The 12152-nt window shown below is 36.6% G+C and overlaps 5 protein-coding genes across 5 annotated transcripts; 1 reads left to right on the top strand and 4 right to left on the bottom strand.

Moving 5' to 3' along the window:
* Nucleotides 1-165: 165 nt before the first annotated feature.
* C9374_013718 (uncharacterized protein) lies at nt 166-882 on the bottom strand (the record flags this gene model as incomplete). The annotated part of the gene is made up of 1 exon (XM_044689626.1): nt 166-882. One exon carries the CDS (start codon nt 880-882, stop codon nt 166-168), a length of 717 nt encoding a protein of 238 aa, XP_044541782.1.
* A 467-nt stretch (nt 883-1349) lies between these two features.
* On the bottom strand, nt 1350-6860 carry C9374_013717 (uncharacterized protein; the record flags this gene model as incomplete). The annotated part of the gene is made up of 2 exons (XM_044689624.1): nt 1350-6244; nt 6536-6860. 2 exons carry the CDS (start codon nt 6858-6860, stop codon nt 1350-1352), a joined length of 5220 nt encoding a protein of 1739 aa, XP_044541781.1.
* Nucleotides 6861-7403: 543 nt separating this feature from the next.
* C9374_013716 (uncharacterized protein) lies at nt 7404-8966 on the top strand (the record flags this gene model as incomplete). Its single annotated transcript, XM_044689623.1, has 1 exon — nt 7404-8966. One exon carries the CDS (start codon nt 7404-7406, stop codon nt 8964-8966), a length of 1563 nt encoding a protein of 520 aa, XP_044541780.1.
* An 18-nt stretch (nt 8967-8984) lies between these two features.
* On the bottom strand, nt 8985-9969 carry C9374_013715 (uncharacterized protein; the record flags this gene model as incomplete). The annotated part of the gene is made up of 2 exons (XM_044689622.1): nt 8985-9435; nt 9491-9969. The coding sequence occupies 2 exons, from the start codon at nt 9967-9969 to the stop codon at nt 8985-8987; spliced, it is 930 nt and encodes a 309-aa protein (XP_044541779.1).
* Nucleotides 9970-10737: 768 nt separating this feature from the next.
* On the bottom strand, nt 10738-12152 carry C9374_013714 (uncharacterized protein; the record flags this gene model as incomplete). The annotated part of the gene is made up of 4 exons (XM_044689621.1): nt 10738-11299; nt 11360-11535; nt 11594-12030; nt 12085-12152. Coding segments are annotated over 4 exons (1243 nt in total), but the record flags the coding sequence as incomplete, so codon positions are not given.

Here is a 12152-nt window from a genome sequence, read left to right as displayed (position 1 = left end):
CATTAGTGTTATACCAAACTTCATGTCAAAAGACCCACGATGTTAATTTCTTAACCTTGTGTTATATGTGCTGTCATTTTATTACATTTTAACATCAATGAGAAGTTGATCCTAATTGGTCTCAGGAATTATTACACACCTTGCAACACCAAGTTGTTTCTTTTCTCACTTGTTGAGCACAAATGAAATAATATTATCAACAACCATTTCCACGGGTCCTTCATTGTCCACACTCACCAATGTTGCATTTGGAAACTTGTATGGATCGAATGGCATCATATCCAAACAATCAAATTGACTCTGTATCAATGATGGATTCATATAATGACCCGTTCGTTCTTGCATTCGTTGTGAAATAACATCCTTATTGGTTGTTAAATGAACAAAATACCATTTCAATGATTGTTGTTGGGGGAGAATATTCATATTTTCATTGGTTATCAAGGGTTGATCTAAAACATCTTCCTCACGTTCACACAAATACTGATCACCAGCAATGAGTAATTCTCTGTATTGATGTTTCAACGCGGAACATGTGACAAGGATGAATTTCCGATTAAAATGTTTGATTTCATTCATGATTTGAAGATGAATGGCCAATAACCATGGTTTCCGATCATTATCAGTGAGAGGAATACCATTCTTCATCTTTTCAATATTACTCACGGAATGAAATAAATCGCCTTCGATGAATGCATAATCGTTGGATGAGAGGCCAGTGGTAGTTGAGTTTGAATTTAGATATTCAATGATTTTCGAGGCGATGGTGGATTTTCCACATCCACAAACACCACATAACACTAGGACTTTGGTTGTGACTGGTGGTAGGGTGGAAGAAGGTATGGATGAGGAGGATGATAATTGAGTGGGCAATGTAGACATTTTTAAAGAGTTGTCTTAAAATGAGAATTGTGCTTTTCAAGAAGATGTTTTTCTTTATTGTGTTTTGTTGAATCATGAGTCCGTTTCATATCATCTCCACAATCATCATCCGTGGCCACTTGTTATGTCCTCAATAATGATCGTATTCGTGCAGGGTGTTCTTGTAAGAATTGCGAAGAAATAACAGATAGGTTTCAATCCTTATGTAAGCAACGGTAGATCAGTTGGTTAGATCGTAAGCCTAACACGCTTAAGGTCATGGGTTCGATTCCCGTTCGTTGTAAACTTTTTTTGCTCAACTACTGTAGTTGGGATATAAGAGAGTTCCAGAACATGAACGAAACCCACTAACCTCAGCTTAGGGTGGAAGCTGTAGTTTTAATCTGCCCCTTGTCACTCTTAATTACGTAAGGTGTTTGTTAATTTTGTAATCAAAATTTGTCCCATTATTATTCAATTTTAGAAATTTACTTCATCTTTGACAAGAATTTCTTATTCAGCAAGTGAATGGTCATGTTCACATCCAAAACAACTCCTTCAATCTTAATGGTTGACACACCCTTTTCACGTTTATCCAACAATTCATCCAACTTCAATTTCAATGTTGTAATGGTCACACCAGCCAGCGTTGGTGTCACTAAAAACACACCAGGTTCAGATTCATTCATGGAGATGGTGAATTTAACAGCCTTCTTTTGCAACGAGTTCACTGAACCACCATCTTGAATTTCTTGAATGACCTTGTACTTTTCTGTCAACTTCTTGTACGAGAATTTGTAAGTCTTGCTCTTGGCATTCTTGGAAGATTCTTGTTTCTTCTCTTGCTTCTTGAAATAATTTCGAAGTGTTTGTTGAACATATTCATCCAAGCTTGCATCCTTTTCAGTCAAGAAAGTATAATAAGATTTCAAGCTATTCAAACTTTCCTTCAATCTCTCAATTTCTTTTTGTTGCTTCTTTTGAAGTTCTTCACGATTTTGAATTTCCTTGGTAATGTCAATCAATAATTTACGATAATTATTCTCCTTAGAGATGATTTGATATTCTTCCAATTTTGGAAGAGCACGACTAATATCATCAATCTTCTTCTTCACAATCGATGCAGTAGCTTCTGTTTCCTTATTCTTGGCCAATTCTTCAGTATAGATGGCAGATTTTTGAATGGTATCGTCAACACTTTCACCCAATTGTTGTGGAGTGATATATTTGAGAAGAGTTCGAAGATTTTCCTTAGTGAGTTCATATAATTGTTCTGGTGTCACATCCAACCATGAGTCATCATTGTCATCAGCTGATTTTTCATCATTGGATGGTGGAACAAGTAGAAGAGTAATCTCTTCATTCTTTCCAGTATCGACTTGTTCTGGAATCTTATCCTTGAACTTGGTGAGTAAATCACTCAATGGATCAGGAGTGTTTTGTTCTTGTGAAATAATTCTCTTGGCAAACTTGACCAATAAATTATGTGTGAGAGCAATTTCATTAATAGTGATGGTAATACTTGGTGATTTCTTTTGTGTCAATTCAGCGTATTGATTAACACCAAGGAATTCTTCAGGTTCAACAATTTGTAAGCTAGGAATGAGGAATTTTTCAACGAATGGTCCAGTATTGTTATGAACCCATTCATTCATCATGACCATGTGATGATCGACATGAGGTTCAAATTCTCTGAAAGTGGTAATTCTCATCAAGACTTTGGAAATGTGACCCAAGTTGTTTCTCATCACTGCTGAAATCTTCTTCTTGGTCAAGTTGAAACCATCAGGTGCACAGAGAGGAGGGTTCAAATAACGGAAGAAGAGAATGTATGAAATAACTTGATTAATCTTCTTTTCATCAGTATTTGGATGTTTCTTGAGTAAGAGTGCTCTCAATTGTCGGCAAACAAATCTCAAACCATAAGGTAACTCGGCAATGTTATCATAGATACTTGTAAGAATTTGTTCGCAAATTTGGATCATCTTTTGCTTTCTCATGTTAATGACATTACGAACAGTTTCATTGGTTTCCATGGCTTTCTCATAAGTCATTTCTTTAAAGTCAATGGTTGACTTGATACCAGTTTCAACTTCGGATTGAGAAACCATTTCACGAAGCAATGTGATAGGATTCAAATCTAAGTTGAGGTCCTTCTCTTCAATAATTGGATCAAGAATCTTATCATAGAGGACCTTTTGTAAGAAAGTCTTTCCAGAAATTCTTTCGTGACAATAGTTGATCAATAATTTGATCAAAATTGGGTTACCTGACAAGAAGCTGTCAAGATTAGAGTTTTGAACTTCCAACAATAGAGCCTCATTGAACAAGTTCAAAATCAAGTATTCTTCACGAGGGTTGAAAGCATAACCGTACAAAGTCAAAGTGACAGTGTTCAAGAATTGGTCAAGCTCAGATGGAGGAACAAGGAAAATGCATTTGGCCAAATATTTTGGATTAGTTTGAAGTAAATAGAACAAATTTCCATAAAGATTAATATTTTCCTTAATCATGGCATCGGCAGCTGAAGTAGAGAGACCATCGAGTCCATTATTAAGTTGCATAGTTCTTCTACGTTGGAAATATCCAATAATACCTCCCTTTTGATTCATCAACTCTTCGGCATGATACTTATTTTCAGCGAGCAATGAAATCTTTCTCTCCTTTTCACGAACACCGGAACCAACTCGGGTATTTTCTCTCAACTGTCTCACAAGTTCTTGTCTCAAAGCTTGAATTTGTTCAACCAAATTGTCAGTCTTTTGTTCCACACGGAATGCATTCAAGAGAGCAGAAAGTAAATCATGGTCAAGAATGGTTTCAACATTGCTTGCATCTTCAATGTTTGGTGGAGAAATGAATAAACCAGCATCCAAAATATCATTTCCTTGAACGAGTTCACCATTGATTCTGATTTGGAATCGATTCTTACCAGATGCTTTTGCCACATATCGAACTGTATAAGTACCATCTTGATTGTCAACAATTTCAGTTGCTGGAGTTTCAATTTTACGAGCATCATTGATCACTGTTACTTCCACTTGATCACCTCCTTGACGTCTTAAATTCTTGAATGAATCTCTCATTCTCATGACAAAGAATGCTTCCTTTCCTTGAACTCCATTGGTGACACCAGTTCCTGAGAAGAGAACATTTTGAGCATCAGTTTTAGCAGCATCTGTCACAACCACTTCTTGAGGGAATGCTTTTACAGGTTGAGCAAATGTATAACGTTCTGCAAGATTTTGATCATCGGATGTGGTGACTTTTGACTTGTCAACGTACACAACTTCCATAATGTAGTTTTGTGCAGTTGTGACAGTGTAGACAACTTCAAAAAGTCCCTTTCCTTGAACAAACTTGGTTGAGGCAGCATGACAAACCTTGGCATCACCTCTTGGACTAATTGGAGATGAAACAGATTCAGTCTTTGGTGTCAACTTTACCAAAAATTCATCATTCTCTGCAATTTCTCTTGCATTTCCATATCGATCACGTGCTTCAACAATCAAGTGCATTTCACGACCAGCATGGAATTTCTTGAAAGTATCTGTGAATGCATCTGGATTTTCAGAAGATTCTTCAGTTTTCATGTCCATTTTGTTGAGATTTGGAACAATGATGGTCTTGGAAGCATTTTCTGCCTTTGCAAAGCTTTGAATCACAACACATTGACTTGCATCAGTAACTCCTGCATCACGAACAATGACAGTATGAGCACCTCCAACTGTTAAGAGTGTTTGTTTTGGCTTTGGAGTTTCTTCAGAAGATTCTGCAGCAGTGGATGTTGAAGTTTCACTTCCTTGAGCAACTCTACATTGCAATGAATATTCACCACTCTTGATCAATTTAGTTTCAACAAGATACAATCCATGATGACCAGTATGTGAAACAAATTTGAGCAATGTCGAGTGAAGTTTTGATTCTAATTGTTGAGCGTCACCAGTTTGTAATTGAGCGAGACCGAGAAGTGCAGTCAATTCTGAATCTGAATCAATGGTTGGTAATTTAACAATTGTTGAATCGTAAGCTTCTGATTCAGTTTCAGTCTTAAAGGTTTCAATTTGTTTAGCAACCTTAGCAGTTCTAGGAGTCATTAATAAATTATCTGCTGATTCTGCAGGTGACTCTCTAGCTCCTTCCAAACAAGCAATGACGTGGAATTGTTCAGAAATGAGAGGAGGCAAAGGAATTTCTGAATCAACTTCACGAACATTTCCAAACTCGTCACGTGCTTGAATTAAGAAACGAATCACGTCACCGGCTTTTCTTTCTAATTTAACAGTATTGGATTTTTGAGAAACAATTCTGTCAGTTTCAACAGCATTCTCATCTACCAAATGATGTAAATTGGTGGTCAAACCAATGAACACACAGTTATCAGGATCACTCTTTCCTGAATCATGTACAGTAATTTTAGTACTGTCACGAATTTGTGTTAAAACGATGGTTTCTCCTGCATTTGGTCCAGGTCGAGAAATTTCCAATGTATAATTACCAGCCTTCTCAACCTTAAAAAGCAATTGATAATATCCATCACGAGTATCAACAACTTTTGCCTCAACTACATTCTCAGGAGTTTGAGAAATGAGTTTGGCAGAGAATGGTTCACCTCCAGCTCCTCTATTTCCGTATAAATCTCTGCTCTCTAAAATCAAATCTTCAATGGCTTGACCTGCACGATACGATCTTTGATTGTTTGAAGCGTGTTGAGAAGATGGTTTGAGAACACTCTTGGTTGGATCGGAAATTGGATTTGCGGTCACTTTCACATTCCAGACTCCATCGGAACTGTTCTTATTGGTTAGCAAACCAGCAACATCACCCAATTCTTCATCGTACAATGAAATGGTCATGACATATTCATCAGCAACTTGAGGAGTATACTTGACGGTGAAAGTTCCATCTCCATTGTTTAAAACTTGAGCATGAATTGTGGTTGACGATGATTTGAGTTCAACCACAAATGTGTCCGTACAATACTTTAATGGTTTTCCATCAGAATCGAAAGCGTGAATTGTGAATTTGTTTTCCACACCACACACAGCACGAGTCAAACTGTCTCCACTCACTTGACACATTTCAGGATCAGACAAACCAGTAACATAGGCTCGAATATTATCCGATCTCAAATCAGAGGACAAATCTTCACTAAATGTTCCATCATCATCTCCTTCAATCAAGGATTGATCGAATTTGATACCAGAATTTTCTAAATCATCGAGCATCTTCTTGGTTCGTTCCAAATCTTCTCTAGAAACGTTGAGAGATTTGAGTCTTTCCATTTTGATGGCAAGACCGTGTTGGAAAAGATACAATGAAAGAGAGTGAAGACAATGGACAACTTTGTAGACATTCTTGAGTTCCCACAAATCGGTAACCTCTATGGTTGTGTGAAGCAAGCCATGTGGATGATAAAATTATTCAAGAGAGATTCGTTGTAGAGATTGACAAGTGTTAATGTCAGTTCGTGGAGTTATGGTAAAAAACGTTTTCATGATGATTCGTGATGACACACGGATAAAATTAGAAGATGCCAAACATATGTTGAGTTTTGGTGGTGGTTGTAGAGTCAAAATCATCAGTAATAATAATTATGAGTATGAGTCATTATTAGTTATCATTCGAAACCCCATTAGAAACCATTGAAGTAACAATCGATTGAACAACATACCAAACAAATAAATTTCTCTAAACCCGGTCGATTTACAAGCATTCAAAAATTGAGTAATATTATCCACCAAGCTAAACTCTAATTTGATGGTATTCTGATTTGGTTTGTTAATCTTCTTGACTTGTGAAGGAGCAAAGATCTTGGCTAACTTGGCCAAAGCAACACCATCTCTTAACATTTCACCGAAATAGGCAATGGTAGAACCTTGACCGAAACGTTCTTGAATCATTTCTTCGATCCAACGTTTGGCTTCTTCTGAACGGAGAAGAAATTCGTAGGCTCTTCTCTCTGCAATGGAGAGATCCATTTTCGTTTGATTGGACATTCTTGTTTATGTGGTTAGTAGAAGCAAGTAATATTATGATGATGATGATGACGTTATTAAATACTTTCTTAAAAAGGTAAAGGGATATGTGATCAGAGAAGAAGGAGGATAATATGAGGACAACAACACAGGCAATCTCTCTCGTGTTGTTGATGCTGTTGTCAGTGGTGCAATGATGATGCTTTGAACAACCACGTGGTGAGTTCTCTTAGATTTTTTTTTGTGTTAAAAAAGACAAGTGAAGGGAACAGGTTCAAAATGAAACCGAAAGGTGATGGGGTGAGTGATTGATGAATGCCAAAAGACGACATCAAGAGGCATTAAGACAATATGGTAACAGTGGATGGGCTAGTGGAGGATCTGAATTCAAAGAGCTGTGGCCTGCAATTCGATTAGAACCATCAGAAACAACTTTCTTTAGAAATAAACATGTTGTTGTTGTCGTTTTGAATTTTAAAACTAAAAAATTAAATTAAATGAAACGGAACAACGAATTGAAGCTTTTGAAACGGAAAATTGGGATTCATCTCTCACAACAACAAAATGAATTCTCCATCATCAACAACAACACAGGAAGCAAGTGGTATGAGTCTTGTACTGAACAAGATATTTCCTCATCATGCTCAAATTTTGTTGAAAAACGGAGTGCTTTTCTATGATGATGATTGGAATTTAATGCAGCAGCAACCATCGTCATCATCATTGAATAACCATCAACCTCCTCCTCGTTATTGCATTGCCTATCTGTCTCCGAATAATTTCAATTTGAAATTATTCTGCCAATCCAACCTCTTGAGAAGTAATGAATCATCAAATAATATCAACAACGCCGACTCATCGTGGTTTGATCAGATGATGAAACAAATTGAGCAATCCAAAGAATCTTTGGAAGAGTACTATCAATACTTGTCAGAATTTGAAATTAAAACCTTTTTAAAGATGAACGATAGGAATGTTTATGAGAGATGGTCACAATATGCCAATGCAATCCACCTAAACCAAGACACACCAAACGATAATTCTCCATCTTTCTTTGTTCTTCACTTGCAGGTATATGACGACTCCACCAGAAGCTATGATCCTGCCTCATTGATCGGAATGTGTATCAAGAGCGTCCTGTTGAATGGAAAGCCTGAAAACATTGGATTTGATGGATCAGGATGGTTACACAAGAAATATAGAGGAAATATTTTGATGAAAGGCTCTTTATGGTATCTTCATTTACTGATTCATCGACAAATGGGTGTTCGATTTTCGTATGGACATGTTTTTGAAGGAAATGTAAAATCATTCAAATCTATCATTAAGAGTGGAATGATTCCCACAAAATTGAGCCTTTCGTATATTGGAATTACATTGAATGAGCTTGTTGCAGAACGGAATAATTCAATAGTAAGAGAAGCAGCATGGAATGGAACCACATGTGAACAAACATTTCAAAAAGTTGAGACGTATAGAGAATATGAAGATTTGATGAAATCAGTGTTTCATAACCATGGATTATTGTTGAAGAATTTGAAATCGTATTTCGATAATCAATACTTTTTGGGATGTTTTCAAAACAAGTATTTAACGTTTCAACTGTGGAAAGGCCAATACTCCAAGGACATGAAAAGCGGACAGGTTATGCCTACATTTTTGGTATTCAACGTGAAATGTATGTCGTCCTGCAGTGCGTCAAGTCTGATGGAGCATTTTGACAACATGGTGCACCAGCTTTCAACAATTATTCCTCAATTATTGACTTCAACCGCTGAGTCACATTATTCTTCAGCGTTCGTTGTTTTTGCTACTGCAGGAGGGCAGTTTTTAGAATATTTACTGACTCACTATTCGAAAGCTAGCTCCATTTCATCTGCAAGATTGAGATATGTGTTGCAAGATATAGATTTATTTTTTCAACATACCAAAGGGTTGCGTTCAAATAACGATCAAGAAATTCAGGATTTTTTCACCAAGAAGACACATAGCGATCCTTCTTCGCTGTTTATTGATATCAGGGATTGTGCAAGCAAGCCATTGATATGGCTGCCAAAATGGAGTGAAGATCCACGCAGGCTCATGTTAAATGAAATTGATAACACGTCACGTGTATCGTGCTTGTAAACCACGGACTTTACTGGTTTAGTTTTTTTTCGGATCATGGATTTTTGTAAGAATGTTTTGAACTGATATTCTTTGGCTTGCCCTTAGACGTAGCATCTCGGAAACTAATTTCATTAACCCTGCTGAATAACGTCTTTCTGATTTTTGTGCCAATAGTCTCACGAATGACATTGCTGGATTTTCTTCCTTATTTAGTTCCTGCATGAGCACACCTAGAGTTGTGCGTTCGTCCAAGGTCATCAACTGGTACAATGTTGCACCCAAAGCGAAAACATCTATTGCAGAAGAAAACTTGTCTTGTTCGTTGGCCAGCAATTCGGGAGCCATAAATTCTGCAGTTCCTACTTTGTCTGTGTTATTGGTAAGATTATTGATGGATTTAACTAGTCCAAAGTCAGCTAACGCGATAATAATTTCTTGTTTCTCAGCTTCATATTCTTTCACAAGAATATTCATGGGTTTAACATCTCTGCATGCGACGTGTTGGGCATTTAAGGAATTCAATTTCAAACTACAACACTTACCTATGCAACACTTTTCTATCCTCATGCAAATATTTGAGAGCCAAACATGCCTGTTCAATAATTTGGGTTAATATTTTCTCAGGTACCACGATTTTCCGTTCTATGAACTCCTGTTTCAAACTCCCTTTCAATAATTCCATCTCAATGCAAATGGTGTCAACTCCAACTGGAAAGGCATAATACGTAGGAACAATATGTGGATGTGTCAGTTTTGCCATAGTCATCACTTCATCAATAGCAGAATTCAAGTCAGATGTCTTGGAAACCTTTAGTGCAATGTTTTTCTTGGACCTGTGATCGAACACTTTGTAAACCATACCTTGGCCTCCCTCGCCAAGTTGCTCAACGTTTGAATAGCGTTTGCTTAACTGAATGTGAACATCCGCATCTATCCATCCAAATGAAACTTGTCGTACGGAACTTGCTGTGGTATATTTTGTGACAAATTGATATGACATGGAGTTGAATCTGGTATCCATAGCATCCTCTTTGAGTTGTTTCCTGATACTCTCACTGAAATTCTTTGTTTAGAATCGAAGCAAAGCATTGAAGCCACTAGTTGCACAAAATCATTGCTATAGCCGAACGGTGAGGTGTTTTTGAGAATAAATTCTTTCATATTGCTTGTTTCTATGGATTTCATTCCCATTCTTGTGTCGGTATCGAGGGACATTAATTGATATAACGTCACCCCAAGGGCAAAGACATCGCTTGCAGATGAAAACAGCTTGTGATTCAAAACCTCTGGAGCTTTGTACTGCTCCGTTTCAATAGCTGTGTCGTTCAAAACTGTGGCCAATCCAAAATCACACAAGGCAACTTTAATCTTTTGTCCCTCTATTTGTTTCACAAAAATTGTGGACAAATTGATGTCACTATATGTTCAGAATGATACATCCAAAAAGTCAACGAATTATTATCAATCATTACTTACACAACTCCACATTGTGTGTCCAACGTGTATAAGTAAATCAAAGCTTCACAAATTTGAATAGCAATCTGTTTTAACAAATGCTCTCTAGGCTCGTTTCTCTACAAATTCTGAGAACAAACTGCCCTTCACTTCTTCCATTTCAATACATAACGTCAACAATACTCCAGGCTTAAAAAACAGAATATATTTTTGGAAAGATTTGGATGTCTATACTTGTTCTTAATTCTCCTTGCTTGTAAAAAATACTGGATTAAGCACCGCATGGTCATTAATAGCAAGTAATAGAATAGACTTTCTCGAGTAACTATTTCTTTTATCTTCTACGCTCAATAGCTGTCCAGTACGTGTTGTGAAAAATTGGTTGTAAATTATCATATTTCAACAATAAATGTTGCAATACAACCTCTTCATCGGTTGCAACAAATGAAGTATTGTTACTACCTTCCAAATATCGAACCACAGGTTTAAGTGGTTGTGGCTGATTCACTCTTTGATTGGTCAACTTTGAAAACCTTTCTAAGGTTTCATTCACAGAGAGACGATCGTTTGGATCTAAAAGTAACATAAAATCAATTAAAGTGAGCAACGTTTCTGAATACTTGGTACCGTATCTATTTCGAATGAAATTTGTGGTAGTAGATGTGACATTGAATACCTTGTCATGAAGAATGAGTTGACATAAAATTACTCCAAGAATGAAAATATTTCCACGATTTGTATATTCACTATTCTGCTCATTCGCAGCGTATTCTGGTGGAATGTATGAGTGACCAGTGCCTGATACAAAACTACAAACCACATCTGAGAGAGTAACGTTAATGGTTTGCGTCTGTGCATCAAAATTTCTCACCAGAATATTCTCAGGTTTAAGATTACTAAAATTGGTTAAGGAAATAAAGTATTTAAAAAATCCATGTGTACATTAATGTACTTACATGTGTACCATGTCTACTGCATCCAAGTAGCTCAATGCTGAACACACTTGATATCCAATTTGAAGAATCAAATTTTCACTAATGTCCACATTTGTCTCCGGTGACAATAATTGAGAGAATAAATTTCCTTGCAATAACTCCATTTCAATACAAATTATTCTTCTTGTAGAGTTGACCTTAAACACATCATAAACATTTACAATGTTGGGGTGAGAAAGTTGATTCATCATTAACATTTGTTTCACAAAATATTTTTGATTGGTTTCGTTCAACAGGGCATGCAATTTGAGTGCCACTTTTTCTATTCCCATTGAAAGCTGTATATATGGTTCCCAATCGATTGTTAGACAAGTGACATATATTGAGATTTCCAAATGGAGAACTCTCAATAGATAATGACGACAACTCTTCATCATTCGTGCTGAAGTATTTCATCTTTAAAAATTGTTCAGCGCTCAGCTCATAATTATTAATTTTTTCCAACAAGACATCATCATGAGTGAGTGCGGACGACATTGTTGCTGTCTTTCTTATTTGATGATGATTCTTCTGATAATTTTTGATCAAATCACAAATTAACAATGCATAATTTTTGTCAAGGTCAAAGTCACGCAATTGAGAGGAGCAAGCTTTCAACAATTGAACGCCATTGACGTTTTTGGACCAAAGTTCTGTTTAATGAAAATATAAAACTCGCTCGGTTATGATCAAATAAATTGACTTACCACAGACAATCTGTTCTTCTGGAAAGTGATTGGAGAGAAGGAAGTGAGCCACATCGCTTTCACTCCAG

The sequence above is a fragment of the Naegleria lovaniensis genome, assembly GCF_003324165.1.
Source record: "Naegleria lovaniensis strain ATCC 30569 chromosome Unknown tig072, whole genome shotgun sequence".
Lineage (NCBI taxonomy): Eukaryota > Heterolobosea > Eutetramitea > Acrasida > Naegleriidae > Naegleria > Naegleria lovaniensis.
Note: the sequence above shows the minus strand (reverse complement) of the source record. Positions and strands in the feature narration are given on the sequence as shown.